This window comes from Cnephaeus nilssonii (assembly GCF_951640355.1).
Source record: "Cnephaeus nilssonii genome assembly, chromosome: 17".
Lineage (NCBI taxonomy): Eukaryota > Metazoa > Chordata > Mammalia > Chiroptera > Vespertilionidae > Cnephaeus > Cnephaeus nilssonii.
The window spans coordinates 1,091,423-1,107,810 of NC_137088.1; the positions used below are offsets into that span (position 1 = coordinate 1,091,423).

The 16,388-nt window shown below is 62.8% G+C and overlaps 2 protein-coding genes across 3 annotated transcripts; both read left to right on the plus strand.

The window, feature by feature from the left end:
* Nucleotides 1-701: 701 nt before the first annotated feature.
* ATRIP (ATR interacting protein) lies at nt 702-14,257 on the plus strand. 2 transcript variants are annotated; one of them, XM_079794967.1, is made up of 13 exons: nt 702-1,007; nt 3,271-3,401; nt 4,034-4,204; nt 5,554-5,672; nt 7,217-7,374; nt 8,961-9,056; nt 9,390-9,519; nt 9,693-10,361; nt 12,596-12,732; nt 12,822-12,910; nt 13,246-13,326; nt 13,486-13,738; nt 14,043-14,257. In XM_079794967.1, the coding sequence occupies exons 1-13, from the start codon at nt 761-763 to the stop codon at nt 14,108-14,110; spliced, it is 2,349 nt and encodes a 782-aa protein (XP_079651093.1). In that variant the 5' UTR covers nt 702-760; the 3' UTR covers nt 14,111-14,257. The 2 variants fall into 2 exon arrangements, with proteins under 2 accessions (XP_079651093.1, XP_079651092.1); XM_079794966.1 differs by having other exon boundaries at nt 12,819-12,910; nt 14,043-14,254.
* Nucleotides 14,258-14,583: 326 nt separating this feature from the next.
* TREX1 (three prime repair exonuclease 1) lies at nt 14,584-16,323 on the plus strand. The gene is made up of 2 exons (XM_079794968.1): nt 14,584-14,800; nt 15,079-16,323. The coding sequence occupies exon 2, from the start codon at nt 15,097-15,099 to the stop codon at nt 16,024-16,026; it is 930 nt and encodes a 309-aa protein (XP_079651094.1). The 5' UTR covers nt 14,584-14,800; nt 15,079-15,096; the 3' UTR covers nt 16,027-16,323.
* Nucleotides 16,324-16,388: the final 65 nt, after the last annotated feature.

Consider the following 16,388-nt stretch of genomic DNA (forward strand, 5'->3'; position numbering starts at 1 on the left):
GGTGCCACGTCCAGGGGCCTTCCGGGACTCCTGAGCCTCCCTCACGTCCACATGGCCAGCACTCGGGGTGACAACACCCCAGCGCTCCGAGAAAAGAATGAATGCCGTTACCTGCCTGAGGAGCTAGCTCCCAGCCCTCCGACACAGGCACAGCCCTTTCGGGGTCACCTCTCCCCTTAGACTGTCTGCCCGAGACCGACCCCCAATGGACACATTCCAAACACAAGTGCTCACGACGGCTCTCCATTCACACTCCCCGCCCAACCCCTCTCTCCGGGACTCCACCCCCAGGGAACCTGCTGGTCTGCGAGGTGGGTCCAGGGGGTCCGGGTGGGTCAGGCGGGGTGAAGCGAGGTGGCGGAGCCCGAAGCCCTGCCTGCTGGCTGCCTCCATTCACGTGCGCACGTGTGGGGTCTCGCGAGCTCCCGTAGCCTGACCGTGTGCCCCAGCGCAGCCACCCGCGGGGGGACTGGGGAGCCCAGGACGCACCCCCTGGGGGCTCGGGTCTCACCGCGCAGAGCCGGTCCCAGACCCGCTGAGCAGCAGCCGCAGGGACCGGGGGGCGGGCACTGGGCGGGGCGGGGCGCGCTCGACGTGCGTCATTGCCCCGCGCCCGCCGGCCGGCAGCCGATTGGCCCGCGGGCTGGGGGCGTGGCCTCAGCGGCGGAGGCGGCAGCGGCGGGCGGCGCGCGGCGGTTGGTGCACCTGCGGCCTCGCGGCGCCCCGGCCCGGCTCTGCGCCTCGGGCGGCGGGCGGCGGGATGGCGGGAGCCCCCGCGCCGGGCAGCAGGCGGCGGGGCGGGTCCCTGGCGCCCGGCCTCGGCCCGGCGCCCAGCAGCGGGCAGCCCCCGAGCAAGCGGGCGCGGGGCCTCCCCTCGGCAGCAGCCCCGGACCCCGAAGACCCGTTCGGCCTTCACGGGGACTTCACGGCGGACGACCTGGAGGAGCTCGACATCCTGGCGTCGCAGGCCCTGAGCCAGTGCCCGCCCGCGGCCCGGGGCGCGTCCAGTGAGTGCGCCCGGGGGGCTCCTCCCGGAGGGCGGCGCGGCCCTCGGCCCTCACCGCGAGGCGGTGGCTTCGGAGCCCGCGGCGGGCGCGGCCTGGTGTCGCACCCACACCGCCCTTCACTTGTTTAAAACCTAGGCGTTGCTAGCCCTGCTGGCTGGGCTCCGTGGATGGAGCGTCGGCCTGCAGACGGAAGGGTCCCGGGTTCGATTCTGGTCCAGGGCACAGGCCCCGGATGCGGGCTCGGGCCCCGGAAGGGGGCGTGCAGGCAGGAGGCAGCCGACCCACGATCCTCTCTCATCATTGATGTTCCTATCCCTCTCCCTTCCTCTCTGAAATCAATAGAAATATATATGTTTTTAAAAAATAAAATAAAATCTAGGAACTGCTTGATTTAAGCAGCAGGCTGGATCGGGAATGTCACACCACCGATTGGAAACGCAGGAAGCCAGGTGAACATGTGACTTGAGTTCCCGAAGTTAGGGCCGCTCCTTGTTGGTTCTAACAGGTCCAAGGAACACGGCTCCCTCCACCGGCAGAACCGGCCCCGCCCCCGCTGCCGCCTGAAGACCCATTCCTGTGGGAGGCCGGAGGTCGCCGGAAGGCCACCGTCCCCCTTGAGCTGCATGAGCATAGGGGCCTGGCAGAAGCAGGAGATGAAAGAGACTTATCCTTTTACACAACCAGCAGTTGAGCTAGGAGCCCAGCCCTGAGGCGCTGCGGCTCACTTAGCCAGGAGCAAAAGACCGAAGCCCCTTCTGTCATGGAGCTTACACGCTTTCTAGTTGGGGAGTGAACGGCTCCCAGAAAGAGAAAGTTTTTCTTTTAAGTATATTTTATTGATTTCAGAGAGGAGGGGGGGGAGAGAGAGAAACGTCAATGATGGGAGAGAATCATGGATCGGCTGCCTTCTGCACGGCCTTACTGGGGATGGAGCCCAAACCTCGGCATGTGCCCTTGACCAGAATCGAACCTGGGACCCCTCAGTCCGCAGGCCGATGCTCTATCCACTGAGCCAAGCCGGCCAGGGCCAAAGAGAGAAAGGTTTTGAGGGCACCTTGCGTCTCTACTTGGATGTCTCGCAGGCATCTTCAGTTCCACAGTCATTTCCTGGAGCCCCAGTCCTCCAGCATCTCCCGCCTGGCAGCTGGCAGACGCCTTCAGAACACACTGGCTGGTGCCCAGATGCTCCCCCCGTAGTGACTGGCACCACAAAGCTCCCTTTCCGTGGCCTTGCACACACTTCCCCTCCAATCCTGTACCTGCACCTTCACCTTCTTAATCCACCTCTGGAACCGACCTCTTTGCCTCATCCCTGCCATCTTCCTGATCTAAGGTACCATCGCCCCTCCCCTGGACAACAGTCTAGGAAGGTGGTCGGCAAACTCATCAGTCCACAGAGCCAAATATCAACAGGACAATGATTGACATTTCTTTTGAGAGCCAAATTTTTTAAACTTCTTCTAACGCCACGTCTTCAAAATAGACTCGCCCAGGCCGTGGTATTTTGTGGAAGAGCCACACTCAAGGGGCCAAAGAGCCGCATGTGGCTCGCGAGCCGCGGTTTGCCGGCCACGGGTCTAGGATGTTGTCTTCCCAGTTCCAATCCTGACTCCCTACAGGTCAGACTTCACACCACAGCCCGCGTGATCTGTTCAAAACTCAGATCGGGCTGAGTCTCACACGGATGCGCGTGAACACCCCTCCTGAAAGCCCTTTAATGACTTCCGCCGTTTCTAGTGGAAAAATCAAAACCCTTCATATGGCCTGACAGGCCCAGCGTGGTCCGTCCCTTTCCCTCTTCCTCCTTGGGCTCAGCCACACTGACCTTCCTTTCTTCCTTGAACTCTCCCTGCTTCTTTGCGACACAGAAACTCTGCCCATTGCTCTTCCTAATGTCCTGTGAGCTCCACGGCATAAGGACAATCCACTTTGCTCACCATCCCATTGTGCCTGTGGGGGCTGGCCCAGGCCTGGCATATTGTAGGTGCTCAGTAAATACTGTTGTGTAATAGATCATTGAGTTCTGACCCGAGGGATCTTCACAGCGCCTTTCCGCCTTTAGATGAGACTTAGATTGCGGGGGTGAGGGGAGAGGGCGGCGAGACCTGTTATTTCATCGGGGTTGTTTCTGAGTTTGAATCACATTTCCAGGTCGGAAAATACCTGCATCTCTTACTAGATCTTTCTCTAATTTGCTTTCGAGAGTGACTCTTTCCAGCATTGTCTGGCAGAGGTGGGAAATGCTGGGAACTGTTTCTTCCAGGTGTTCCTGGCGCCCCCAGATCAGATGGGATGTCCAAAGGCCCTGCGGGGAGAAGCAGGGAGAGTGCTGCAGTCAAAGATAATTTTGAATTAGAGTTACTTCAGGCCCAATACAAAGAACTTAAAGAAAAGGTACGTGGCTTCACTTTTGGTTTCTACAGCGAATCCCTTCACTTATGCATGCATTGTACAGTAACATATATGAAAGTTTTAAAACAAGAGTCCAGAAGTCACCCCATAAATGGGGAAGGCTGGGAAGAGAACGCCAGACAGTGAGGCTGAAAGAGACTAAATCCTGAGGTTCCTAACTGCACCAGCCCCCCAGAAGAGACCAGCTTCCTGTTAGCACAGAGAGAACCCTCAGCAGGCGTCCTCTGAGGAGCACTCAGCGTAGTGGTGACTTTTCAGTAGCAATTTTGCAAAAAAAAAGCAGATATCCTTCATGTGACCAACCTGGGTCCCTAGGAAAACCAGGAACATAATGTGGAATTTTCGTTCTGTGACGTGTGTAAGACTCACTGGGTTCCACAGTCTGCATGCGTGAGTGGTAAGTGTGTCTGTAAGCTGCCTTGCTGAACATCAGCTAGTCATGAACAGGCCCAGCAAACCACGGTGCCGTGGGGGCGGGGGGACAGGTATTTGGGGCGCTCACTGGTCTGTGGGACACGTTTCACACGGGCTTTCTCCACCTCCACCCTCATGTTGACATAGTTCATATGTAATCTTCCCTTACAAACTTCACAAGATCGCTTTGGCATTTCCAGATGAAGGCCATGGAAGAAGAAGTTCTCATTAAAAATGGAGAAATTAAAATTCTGCGGGACTCCCTGCATCAGACAGAGTCCGTTGTGGAGGAGCAGAGGAGATCGCAGTTCCTGCTGGAGCAGGAGAAGGCGCAGGCGCTCAGCGACAGGGAGCGGGAGTTCTCCAGAAAGGTGACCGCGCTGTGTGCTCCCTACAACCCAGCTCGCCGCGCCGAGTTCCTTTAGAAGCAGCGGCCAGAGTTGCCGGGAATCTTCCGGAAGATGTCAGCAGTTCTGTGCTCAGTACTTCCCGCCGCCGGCGAATGCGGGTCCTTTCCTGGGCTCTGCGCGTGGCGGGGAAGGGCGTGCATGCACTGCTTTGCTGTGGTGGTCGGTCTTGGCAGGAAGAAATCCCTAGCTTAGACTCCAGAAACAGGTTTAAATGGGGAAACTCAGCCGATCTCGCTTAGGCCAGAAGGAAAGGTGTCGGCTTCCATAAATAAGTCTGGGGAAAGCGGGTGTGCGGGGCCGATGGCTCAAGCCTGGCCCGGCCCATCTTGAACCGCTGCTGCAGCCAGGCTCCGTCCTTAGGCCGCAGGGCGCTCTGCCAGCGCCTGGGCTCAGCGCATGGCTCCAGGTCGAGCTTTAAAATTCTGGGGAAGCTTTGACATTTACGCTCTGTCTGACCTGAGCCAGGCGCCTGTCCCTGAACCAGTCGCTGTCACCACTGAGACATAGCTCTCCTGCAGATCACATGGTCAGAGGGAGGGGGTGCCTGCTTCTCGGGGGGCGGGGGATGCTGTTCGGCAAAGGAAAAGAGCAGGTGTCCAGTGGCTACCACTCTTCCCCTCACACTTCCCGAGCCATCACTTCATTCAGCACCCGTAGCACCTGGACAGAAGCACCCAGCACCCACAGCAGTGGCTGCCGGTCCACATGCATGGTGAAGAGCGAGGGCCCAGCAGTCAGACACACCAGCGTTAGAGTCCAGCTTCCTCACACCAGTGCTGACCTCGGCAGAGCCCGGAGCTCCGGGCCGCACATCCCGGGTCTGTCCAGGAAGTAACCAGGAGGGCCGGGGAGACCCAACGTTCTGCACTGGCTGCCCGGAGCGTGCAGGGAGTGACCGCGGCTGTGGGGGCTGCGGCCCTGAGGCCAGAGCAGCAGGTCTCGGCACACGCACGGGTTTTGGTGAAACTTCAGGTGCTCTGCCCTGACTTCCCCGAAGGCCTGGGATTGTGCGCCACCTTTGCTGAAAGGTCACAGGGACTGAGACAGGCCCTCGTCCAGCTCTGTGCTGGCATGTGAGCGGCACTCTTACTGACCCCCACCACGAAGAAATGTTTCCAGAAGACGTGCTGTCTGTCAGAGAAGGCCACAGCCGGATGCTCAGGGCACTCAGTCACAGCAGGCTTCCCCCCGCCTTGTTAGCACATTTTCGTTCTCATTCCTCGCTGTGTTCCTCATTAGCGTGGGTTTGGAAGCGGTGGCATCTGCGCATGTGACGTGTATGTGATGAAGTGTGTTTCTTTGCCTCCCAGCTCCAGTCGCTGCAGTCTGAGCTCCAGTTTAAAGATGCGGAGATGAATGAGTTAAGGACAAAGCTTCAGTGCAGCGAGCGAGCCCCTAGGCCAGCTGTTCCCTCCACTTCCCACGGCAGGTGAGGGTGGTGCTGGAGGGAGCACCAGTGTCGCATGTTGAGTGGAAAGTCTGAGGGCAGCGTCAGGCTAGTCCTGAGTGGAGGCCCGTTGGACTGTGCCCGGGGCCCTAGGTCCTCCTGGCTGAGGCTTCCGCGGTGGTTTGGATGAGGCTGGGGTGGTCTGGGGCATCACAGCATAAAACCCCTCCCTCTCGGCTGCTTCCGCTGCGAGGCCTGAGGAAGACACCTCCTCGGGCGAGAAACGGCTAGCGAGGTCGGCCCCAGACTTCTGGGGTGGGTCCGTCTTCACTTGTAGGTCGTTTGTCTTAAATAACTGATTCTGCCCCAAGCGTAAGCGGGACCTTTTTCCTCACTCGCTGCCCTGGGGTCTTTGTCCAGCCCCCGCTCGTGCCGCAGGTGTGATGGGCTGGTTGATGGTCAGTGTCCGCTCCCTGCCGCCCAGAGAACGCAGGACAGTGTCGTGTCAGCCTTGACATTTGAATAGTGCGGCTCAGGCGCCTTTTCGGTGGTGCGCAGCCCTGGCCCTCGGTGGGCAGGGTGTGGAACGGCAGCTCGCCTCGTGTCGTCCAGGTGAGAGGAGAGCGGGGGCCCTCCTCACCTGCACAGAGGGCCTCGGCTGACCCCGTCAGGGTGAGACGGCCCCGAGCGCAGACCGTGGCACCGAGGGGCCGGCTCCCCTCGAGCTGCAGGACACAACACACCTTTTTTCTTAATTTAAAAGATGGTAAATCATTTTTTACTTTTCAGTTACAGTTGACATTCAATATTATATTAGTTTCAGGTGACAACACACCTCCTAATTGACCCTCTTTCTACTGAAAACCTTTGACTTCAGTCCCTGTGAGGAAAGCGGTCATCCCGCATTGAAAACATGTTTTGATAGAATTGTGGCCAATGTTTGGGGGGATTAGAGAAATATGGACATAAATGAAAGTTTTATTCAACACTTGGGATTAAAATGCCTTGAATTTTTTTCTGCTTTGCATATTTATTACCGCAGTGCTAAGTCTTATTACATTTCTTTCCTTTTTCATTTGTCGGGGAAACGTTGGTTGGTAACATACGTGTTAGGTGTACACCTTCATAACACACATCTGTCTGCTCCATGTGCACTCACCACCCAGAGTCAAGTCTCCTCATGACCTTACACGTGACCCTAACCCTCCATGCCCTCCCCACCCCCTGCCCTCCAGTGACCACCATGGTGTGGTCTGCCTGTGAGCTTGTTGTCTGTCTGTTCGTTGGTTGTTTTCTGTCCCACATGTGAGTGAGATCATGTGCTTCTCGTCCTTTCTGTCTGACTTGGTTCACTGAGCAGAATGCTCTCGAGACCCATCCATATGTGTAAAGGCAGCGGCTCCTCTTTCTTTATGAAATGCCTTCCTGTCACCTGCGGACCTGACACACAATGACAGATGTGTGCAGAGAGCCTTCGGTCACATCACCTGGGCGTGAAAAGTTCAAAGCTTGTTAGGAGGTTATAACCAGGTTTTGAAGTGCTTTAGCAGAAGCCTGACTTTGCATTCACAGTTAACTTCTTCCAGTCCTAGGAAAAGCCCTTCTGTGGCTCTAAAGCCGGAAGCGTCTTCTCCACAGTTTGGAAAACCATCTTTCCCTACAAAGGAGTCTTTCAGTGCCAACATGTCCTTTCCCCAGCCCTGCCACACAGAGCCAGGGTTCAAGTCGCTGGTGGGCCGAGAGGGTAAGTCCGTCTGTCCGTCACGGATGGCTGTGTAACACACCACCCGAACTTGTGGCTTAAAACAACAACGAGCCTTTATTTTCTCCTGGTCTCTGTGGGCCAGCGGCTCTGACAGGGCCCAGTGGGGACGGTGTCTCTGCAGGGCCCAGAGTCCCAGCGGCTCTGACAGGGCCCAGTGGGGACGGTGTGTCCCTGCAGGGCCCAGAGTCCCAGCGGCTCTGACAGGGCCCAGTGGGGACGGGGTGTCTGCAGGGGCCAGAGTCCCAGCGGTTCTGACGGCCCAGTGGGGACGGTGTGTCTGCAGGGCCCAGAGTCCCAGCGGCTCTGACAGGGCCCAGTGGGGACGGGGTGTCTGCAGGGCCCAGAGTCCCAGCGGCTCTGACAGGGCCCAGTGGGGACGGTGTGTCTGCAGGGCCCAGAGTCCCAGCGGTTCTGACAGGGCCCAGTGGGGACGGTGTGTCCCTGCAGGGGCCAGAGTCCCAGCGGTTCTGACAGGGCCCAGTGGGGACGGTGTGTCCCTGCAGGGGCCAGAGTCCCAGCAGGCTTGTCTAGGGCTCAGTCACGTGGCTGGCAGCGGATTCCTCTCCACGTGCGGGCGCCTCCACGGGGCTCCTGGGCTGATCTCATCACCTGGTGACTGGCTTTCACTAGAGCTAGCAAACCCAGAGAGCAGGGGGGGAGCCGGGGGCAGCCAGGTGGGGGCTGTCCCACTGTGGCCTCGCCACGGGAGCCATCGCGGCACTTGTGCACGTTCCGTTTGTTGGCAGCACATCGCTGAGTCTGGGCCACGTTGAAGGGGGAGGAAGCTCGGGCCCCTGGGCCGGGCCCTGTGCCAGAGCGTGTGCAGGCCGTTTAGAGCCTGCAGGCGGCCGCAGAGCCGCCGGGAACAGCGCGGAGCCGGGCCCTGTGCTCCTCTCCGCCCGCCTCCAGCTTGTCCGCCCGGGCCAGGCTGAGGGACGCTCCTGCTGTCCGGAGACAGACAGTCCAGCAGCAGGAGGGTTCCACTGAGACTGTGCTGTGCCAGCTCTCTTTCCGCTCAGACGCCCCCCTCCCCTGCCACCTGCAGCCCTTTCCAAGCTCTGGCTGTCGCCACCTCTGAGAACCTCCGCCGCTCACCCTGGAGTCCAGGAGCCGCGGGGGGTGGGGTGACGAGCGGGAGTGGAGCCCACCGCCTGGCCGGGAGGCCCTGCCACTGCTTACCGGCTTGTGTGATTTAAGCAAGTTCCTCACCTCGTGCCTCAGTTGTCCTGCATGTAAAACAGCTGATGACAACACGTGGTCGGGTTGCTGGGCAGCAAATGCGCTATCATGCGCAGCTCAGAACGGTGTCTGGACAAAAGCAGCGCGTGTGCATGCAGTGGCTCCGCTTCGATGTCATCTCACTGCCGGGGGGCACACCTTACGTGTCTTTCCCTTTTCTGGTGGGAGCTCCTGTTTCACATGCGGACGACGAAGGCACGGGGGTGCTGGGGTTGCTTTGGCCAGAAGCAGAAGCATCGTGTGTTAAGCCCGTTGTATTTGAGCGTTTCTGATATGCCTGTGCTTTTGTGCTCAAGCTTGGATTCACATTTTACATTCTGTTTCAGAAAATAAGACCCACAGTCTGGGCGGTGACCCCACAAAGCAAGAAGAGTCCCAAAAGAGTCTTGTTGGCAGCCTGATGCGGAGATCAAACACTCAAGGTACCAGAATCCCTGCCCCGCCTGCAGGAGGCCTGCCTGGCTCCCCCTGTGCTCTGCGAGGCGGCGGCGTCCTGAGCCAGTGCCGGGAGCTGGCCACGCTCTGAGCAGCCGCCCCGGCGGCCGCGGCCCGGGCAGTCCTTCCGAGGGTCCAGGGAGGCGTGGGTGACTCAGCAGCAGATGGAGAATGGCAGGGCCACGGCGGGCGTGTCCCAGAGCCCTCAGCACCAGGGGTCCCAGTGGGCTTAGTGGCACCCAGGGAACCCTCCGTTTCCTCCTGAGGCCACAGAAAGGCCTCCCTGTGAGCACCGTCTAGAGTCGCCTTCTTCTCTGCAGGCTCCATTTTGATAAACCTTCTCCTGAAGCAGCCCTTGATCCCGGGGTCACCCCTCGGTCTGTGCCACCTCCTGAGCTGTGGTTCGGAGGCTCCCACCAGCACCCTGCTGCAGCCCCTGGGGCTTGGCAGGTAAGCAGGACTCCTACAAAGCTTGTCTAGAAAGAAGTTTCCAGAACTTTCTGGGACTTGGCCAGCCTGGGAGGCCTATGGCTGGACAGGGCAGCTGAAGACGTTGGGAGGCAAGTTGTCTGGGCCTTGACCGCCCCCATCTCACACCGCCTTCCCTTTGTGTCTGCTGCTAGCGCCGGGGCTGCGGTTTCAGGCCTGAGGACCACGGGCTCGCGCGATGGGCCGTTCCCCCTCTCGGCCCTCCGAGAAGCACAGAGCCTGGCGCTGACGGGACTGAACCTGGTCGCCAGGGAAGAGGACTCCTGTGACGGGGCCCCGGCCGAGGGGGGCCCAGGGGCCTCCCCGCTCTGCCAGCTTCCCGGAGCCGTGCACCTGCTCCCCCTGGTGCAGTTCTTCGTCGGTGCACACTGCCAGGTGCTGCAGGACTCGGCAGCAGCCAGGAGGAGCGGCACACCGGGGGGCTCGCCCGCGCGCTCCTCCTGTGGGGGCTCCGGGGCGGAGGCCAGCGCCGAGGACTCCCTGTGCAGCCTGGAGAGCTGCTGTGTGGCCTCGCTGGGCGTCCTCCAGCACCTGGTGTGCCACAGCGGGGCCGTGGTCCGCCGCCTGCTGTCCGGAGCAGGGCCGGGCTCTGCTGCTGGGGAAGGAAGCCAGAGCCCGCGTCCCCCTGGGGAGGCCACCTCGGCCGCCGGGGACCAAGGCCGGCACCCCCTGCTGGAGACGCTGCTCCGCCTGCTGGCTTTCTCTTCTGCAGCCACAGGGCCCCTTCAGGCTGGCCTCCTGGGCCCGTGCCTTACGGTGCTGGTGACATCGGCTGAAAACGCTCCCCATGAGCTCTTGCCCAGGTACCGTGCCGCCTGCGAGCGGTTCTCTGTCTTCCCTGACCTCTTGAGGGTCATCCTGTGGCCCTTGGACTGGGCTCATATCTTGACTTGTCTCAGTGCTAAGCCTGGTTTAGGTCCCAAGGCCTGTTCAGGGAGCTCTGACGTGAGGGGAAGTGGGACTAGGTGTTGGGAGAACCAAGGAAGTGGTTCGTTTGGGTAATGCTGCCGCCGCACAGCAGGTGAGCAAAGACACGTGGTAAAAGGCGCTGTGGGCCGCTGTGGGGGAGCGGCCTGCCCCCGACGGGCAAAGGCTGGGCCAAGGGGCCTTGGAACCTGGACATGGATCAGGCGGAGACCACACGTCACCACCACGTTTAAGGGGTCCCCGAGGAGCAGCGGGTGCAGGGGTCTGCCCATCACCGCTGTGCCCACCTCACGTGTGAGCCACAGGCTACCTGCTCTGGGGTCTGTGGGCAGTGATGGCGTAGTTAACCCAGCTCACGAGCACTGTGGTCCTCAATGCCTAGCTTGGGGTTCAGAGCCTCACGCCTGGGAGCACCTGAAACACCATCCAGCCCGTGCCCTCGTCCAGTAATCCCACCTCCCCTGCTGCCCGAGAGGCTGCGCCGCCTGGGGGTGACTGCGCCGCATTATCTTCCTCCCTGAGCTCAGCTGCTTCTAAAGCACTTCCGGGTCCTGGCTGCCTCCTGATGGTATTCTGGCCGGTCTGGCCCCTCCTTGAGGTGGTGCTCAGGGCTGGCAGGACTGCAGTGCGTGTGGGCAGCTGGTGGGCACAGGGCTGCACCCAGGTGCCAGGCAGCCCAGCTCAGGGGCTGGCTGGGGGTTATGTGTTTGTTAGATGACAGCACCAGGGACCACGTCTTCACCGTTTCTCCTGACAGACACCATCCTCCATTCCTAGGACAGCAGACATCAGCCCCTTCCCACAGCCACCAGCTCCGCCCGCAGCCCGCCCCTCAGCCCAGCCCCTGCACTCAGTATGGCTGAGAGACGAGGCCTGTGTGGAGGCGGGAAAACGGGTCGGAGACCCCAGAGGGCATGTGCTGGGTGGGTTCCCGCCCGGGAGGCTCCAGCCTTGGCCCTCGGTCACGGGCACTGCCTCCCCCTCGGAGCTTCTCCAAGCTCCTTCGCCTGCAGGCGGAGCCACTGCACGGCTCCCACTTGATCTTGGCGTAAAAGCCAGGACAGGTGCCACCAGGGAGGGTGCCATGGCTCTAAGGCAGGGCACCGTGCCCACCGGTGTGAGGGCACATCACCCTCCGGTGCTGGCAGCAGTAGGTCCAGGCTGCTCCCAGGCACTAGGACGGCGGGCCTTAGGGGCGAAGAGCCCTCACCCCTCCAGCCGAGCGGGGACCTGGGTGCGATGGGATAGAGAGGCTCTGTGCTGTCGCCGTGGACACCACTGCCGTGTATAAAGATGGGCTTTCCGTGCCACCAGTCTCGGCGTTAGCGGACAAATTAGGGCACTTCTAACGGCCAGGGTCAATCCCAGCATCCCTGGCGACAGCACCCTCGGCTTCTCCGCCCACCATGAGGGATTTGCTCTAAAAAGAGTTTGGCCGGAATAGTGAGACCTTGCGTCCTAGTGCATTCTGGGAATAGTCAGCCCCGGTGCTGTGTGCTCAGAGGCTGCGGGTGCGTGGAGGGGGCACGTGGAGGATTGCCTCCCCACCCACGAGGCTGTGCAGTTGGACAAACAGCAAATGGCTGTCTTGGGACTTGTTCCTTGGTAGTAGGGGTGCCTGAGGCCTGGCACCCGGGGAAGAGTGTGCCCAGAGCCCCTCCCCCGGGCTCAGCCCAGGGCGCACCTTCTCGTACTGACAAGGGAGGAGGTGGTCCTGGCTCAGGGAGGAGGCATGAGACCCAACCAGAGCCGAGTCCACCTCGTCACTTCCGGAGCCTGGCCAGGCCCTGGGTGGTGGACACAGGACCTGTTTCTCACCTGCGTTCAGACCTGCCCCCATTTGGGAGCTGAGGCAGGAAAGAGCTCGGTAGGGTGTGGCCAGGCCTCTCCCTGGGTGGCACTGAGCGGGACAGGGCTGCCACCAGCCACAGCCGTCCAGCGAGGGCAGTGCCCGCTCGCTCGTGTGGAAGGAGGCGAGGCGAGCGGCTGGCATCTGAGTCAGGCCTGTCGGGGCCGTGTGCACTGGCCTGGGGTGTCCTGTCCCTCGAGTGGGAAGTGGAGGTGAGCTGTGGGGTCGGGACAGGTGTCCATCTCTGGGCCTGCGTTCCAGGTTCCAGTGTGTGTTCCCGCTGCTGCCACGGTGCCTCCACCCAGACGTAGCCCTGCCCAGCGTGCTGCTGGCGGTGAAGCTGCTGGCCCTCCTGGCGGACCACGAGACCCTGGCCCCTCAGCTCTGCTCCCGCTCGGGTAAGGCGGGCAGAGGGGAGGCGCAGGGACAGGCCGGGGCTCCTAGCTCGTAGGGGACCCTGAGCGAGAGGTGGACACCCTTCCAGAAGGCTGCCTCCTGCTGCTGCTGTACACATACGTCACCTCCAGGCCCGACCGCGCGGCCACGGACACACAGTGGCTCCACCTGGAGCAAGAGGTAAGGACGCCACGCCCACCTGCGAGCCGCTCCTCCGTCCCCGGGAGGGAGCTTCAGTTCATTTGGAGCAAGATTTGTGTGGCCACTAACCAGGTGACGTCGCCCAGAGGCGAGGAGGTGGAGCCCGGGGGTCCTGGGACTTGGCTCGGCCTGGGGCTGGGTGGGGCTGGAGGCGTGCGGGTTGTTGGTGGGACACAGGTGTTGGTCCTGAGCTGGCCTGGGAGGGCCGCACCCACCGTGTCCTGGACCCCGTTTATGCAGGCAAGCCGTGGGGCTCTGAAGCCGAGCGGCCTCACTGAGCCCGGGTCTCGGCCGGACGTCTGCTCTTGCTCTAGGCCGTGTGGCTCCTGGCTAAGCTGGGCGTACAGAGCCCCTTGTCCCCGGTGACCGGCTCCAGCTGCCAGTGCAACGTGGAGGTGGGTGCCCAGGCGGGTGGCGGGCAGGGGCAGTGCGTGGCAGGTCTGTGGGCGGGTGAGCAGCCTCTCACCCTGGTGCCACCACCCAGCCCTCACTCCGGGGCTGAGCAGGCTGCCGGGGTGCAGGAGCCGCGGACCTGACCTCGGCCTGCACCCCAGGTGGTCCGGGTGCTCACGGCGGTGCTGCACAGACAGTGGCTGACGGTGCGGAGGGCGGGGCGGGCCCCGAGGACGGCGTGGCAGAGGCGCACGGTGCGGTGCCTGCGGGATGCGGCGCTGCTGCTGCACAGCCTGTCCCAGAAGGACAAGCGCTTCGCCGTGCACTGCGTGGGCGTCCTGCACCAGTACGACCAGGCGGTGCCCGGCGTCAGCGCGCTCATCCGCAGTCTCCCCGACGTCACCGACTGCGAAGGTGAGCAGGTGGCGGGAGGGGCACACCCCGCCCGCCTGCAGGTCTTCCCTGAAGTGCAGGACAGCTCAGGGTTCCTGGCCTGCGGCCCTCCGTCCACGGCCTTGGCCACACCGGGCTGCCTGTGGCTCCTGTCCAGGCGGCCTGGCAGAGCCACGGGTTTCCAGAAACATCCCTGTCTGATTCCCTGGTGTCACTTTGCTCCAGTAGCTGAGGGAGCGAGGGGGAGGGGAAGGGGGAGGGAGGCGGGCTCCCGCTCCGGCACTTCCGGCCTCCGCCAGAGCAGAGCCCTCTTGTTTTGGCGCAGAGGCTGCCCTGGATGACCTCTGTGCAGCGGAGCCCGACGCGGATGACCCCGACATGGACTGCGGCTGAGGTCTGAGAACGCGCCCGCAGCACCGCGGGCTCCCTCCAGGGCTGATTAAAGCAGTGCCCTGAGAACAGCGCCTTTGTGTTGCCTGAGTCTCTGTGTTGGCGAGGGGGAGGGATGGAGCAGCGACACCAGGGAAGGCTGGGTCCTCCTTCCGGTCCGCTGCAGGAGGCGTCCCTATGGTAACAGCCTGCCTGGGGGAAGGGGCCCTGCCCTGCCTGCCTGTGGAATTGTCCTGAGTCATGGCTTTGGGCTGAGGCCACGGGAAGAAACCATTGTACGGCGAGGAAGGAGGCAGCCCTGGGAAGCGGGCTCAGGGCTGGGAGCCAGGTGCCACGGCAGGGCTGCTGCCAGCGGAGGTCCCTGTGGGCCTTCCCCGTAGCCTGGCACCACTGCCCGTCCCCCTGGCTGCTCTCACCGGTGGGAGGGCCGGGTGCACCGTGCCGGCCAGCAGGCACAGCTATAGGTCTGAGGCCTTTGGGGAGTCACGGGGCGGGGAGGGTCTGGGAGGCATGGGTGTTGGCACGAGAGGAACCAGGCGGCTGACTAGCAGGGCGGGCCCAGCCACACGCCAGCTGTAGGCGGGCTCCGGCTAAGTTTCACTTCCCGCCTCTGGGGCCAGCAGCGAGAACCGTGCGCGGTGTGCTGTGTGCCGTGCGGGAGTGATTGCCACCCACCTGTCTGCCTGCCGCTTGGTAAGTGAGGACCCCTGGGATTGGGCCGGGTGGGAAGGCCACGGGCTCTGCCCCCCCACCGGCCGCCCCAGACTGAGTGGGTACCAGGGGAGAAACCAAACCTCCCCCAGTTGAGTGCTGATCCCACAAGACGCCACCTGCCCCTCTGGCTTCCTGCCCTGAAAGTGGGTCCTGGAGCTCAGCAACCGTGCCCGCCTGTGCGGGGGCCAGAGCGGTGCCTGCCACCTCCCACCGCCTACACCGTGTCCCTGGGCACTCACACCGCTCTGTCCTCCCAGGCCCCGCAGACGTCCACCATGCGCCCGCAGGCCCCGCCCCCAGGCCCCATGCAGACCCTCATCTTCTTGGACCTGGAGGCCACCGGCCTGCCCTTCTCCCAGCCCAAGATCACGGAGCTGTGCCTGCTGGCCGTGCACAGGTGTGCCCTAGAGAGCCCGCCCGCCCCGCAGCGGCCTCCCACGGCGCCCGCCCCGCCCCGCGTGGTGGACAAGCTCTCCCTGTGTGTGGCTCCAGGGAAGGCCTGCAGCTCCGCGGCCAGCGAGATCACCGGCCTGAGCACGGCCGCGCTGGCAGCGCACGGGCGCCAGTGCTTCGACGCCGACCTGGTCCACCTGCTCTGCGCCTTCCTGCGGCGCCAGCCGCAGCCCTGGTGCCTCGTGGCGCACAACGGGGACCGCTACGACTTCCCCCTGCTCCGGGCGGAGCTGGCCGCGCTGGGCCTTGCCAGCGCGCTGGACGATGGCTTCTGTGTGGACAGCATCGCCGCCCTGAGGGCTCTGGAGCAGGCGGGCAGGCCCGCGGAGCAGGGCCCACGCAAGAGCTACAGCCTGGGCGGCATCTACACCCGCCTCTACGGGCAGGCGCCACCAGACTCGCACACGGCCGAGGGGGACGTCCTCGCCCTGCTCAGCATCTGCCAGTGGAGGCCCCGGGCCCTGCTGCAGTGGGTGGACGCCCACGCCAGGCCCTTCGGTGCCGTCGAGCCCATGTACGGGGTCACGGCCTCCACGGGAGCCAGCTCCGCGGCACCTGCCGCCACGGCCCCGGCACTCCTGGGCAGAGCCAGGCACGCCGGTCCCCGCCTCGGGGCCAGCATCCTTTCTCCGGGCAAGGGCCCCGCGGCCTCGCCCAGGGAGGGGCTCCTGGCCCCCCTGAGCCTGCTGGCCTTGCTGACCGTGGCATTGGCCACGCTGTACGGGCTGTCCCAGGGCTCGCCTGAGCAGTAGCTGAGAGGAGAGCCTGACAATAAAGACCCCCGCCTGAGTGCTCGCGTGCCTCCACTTCCTCGCAGCCTCGGAGCCCCTGCACCTCTGCCCAGCTCAGGCCCCCGGAGGGCACAGAGGGCGGCACGTCCCTGTCCCTGTCCCTCCCTCGCAGGAAGGTCAGACGTCTGAGCCCAATGCTAGTGCTGGATGGAACCGGTGCCGGGCCCATTGCCCAAGGCAGCCCCGGCCGGTGCGGCTCAGTTGGCTGAGCGACCTCCCGGGCACCAAAAGGCTGCTGGTTCGACTCCTGGTCAGGGCACATGCCCGGGTTGCCAGCTTGATCCCCAGCAGGGAGCGTGCAGGAGGCAGCCCAACAATTTGTT

Coding starts and splice junctions, on each gene's coding strand:
- TREX1 (XM_079794968.1), top strand. CDS start 15,097: ATGCGCCCGCAGGCCCCGCCCCCAGGCCCCATGCAGACCCTCATCTTC.
- ATRIP (XM_079794966.1), top strand. CDS start 761: ATGGCGGGAGCCCCCGCGCCGGGCAGCAGGCGGCGGGGCGGGTCCCTG. Junction 12,733..12,818: donor TCAGCTCTGCTCCCGCTCGG/GTAAGGCGGGCA, acceptor ACACCCTTCCAG/AAGGCTGCCTCCTGCTGCTG. Junction 13,327..13,485: donor GCTGCCAGTGCAACGTGGAG/GTGGGTGCCCAG, acceptor CCTGCACCCCAG/GTGGTCCGGGTGCTCACGGC.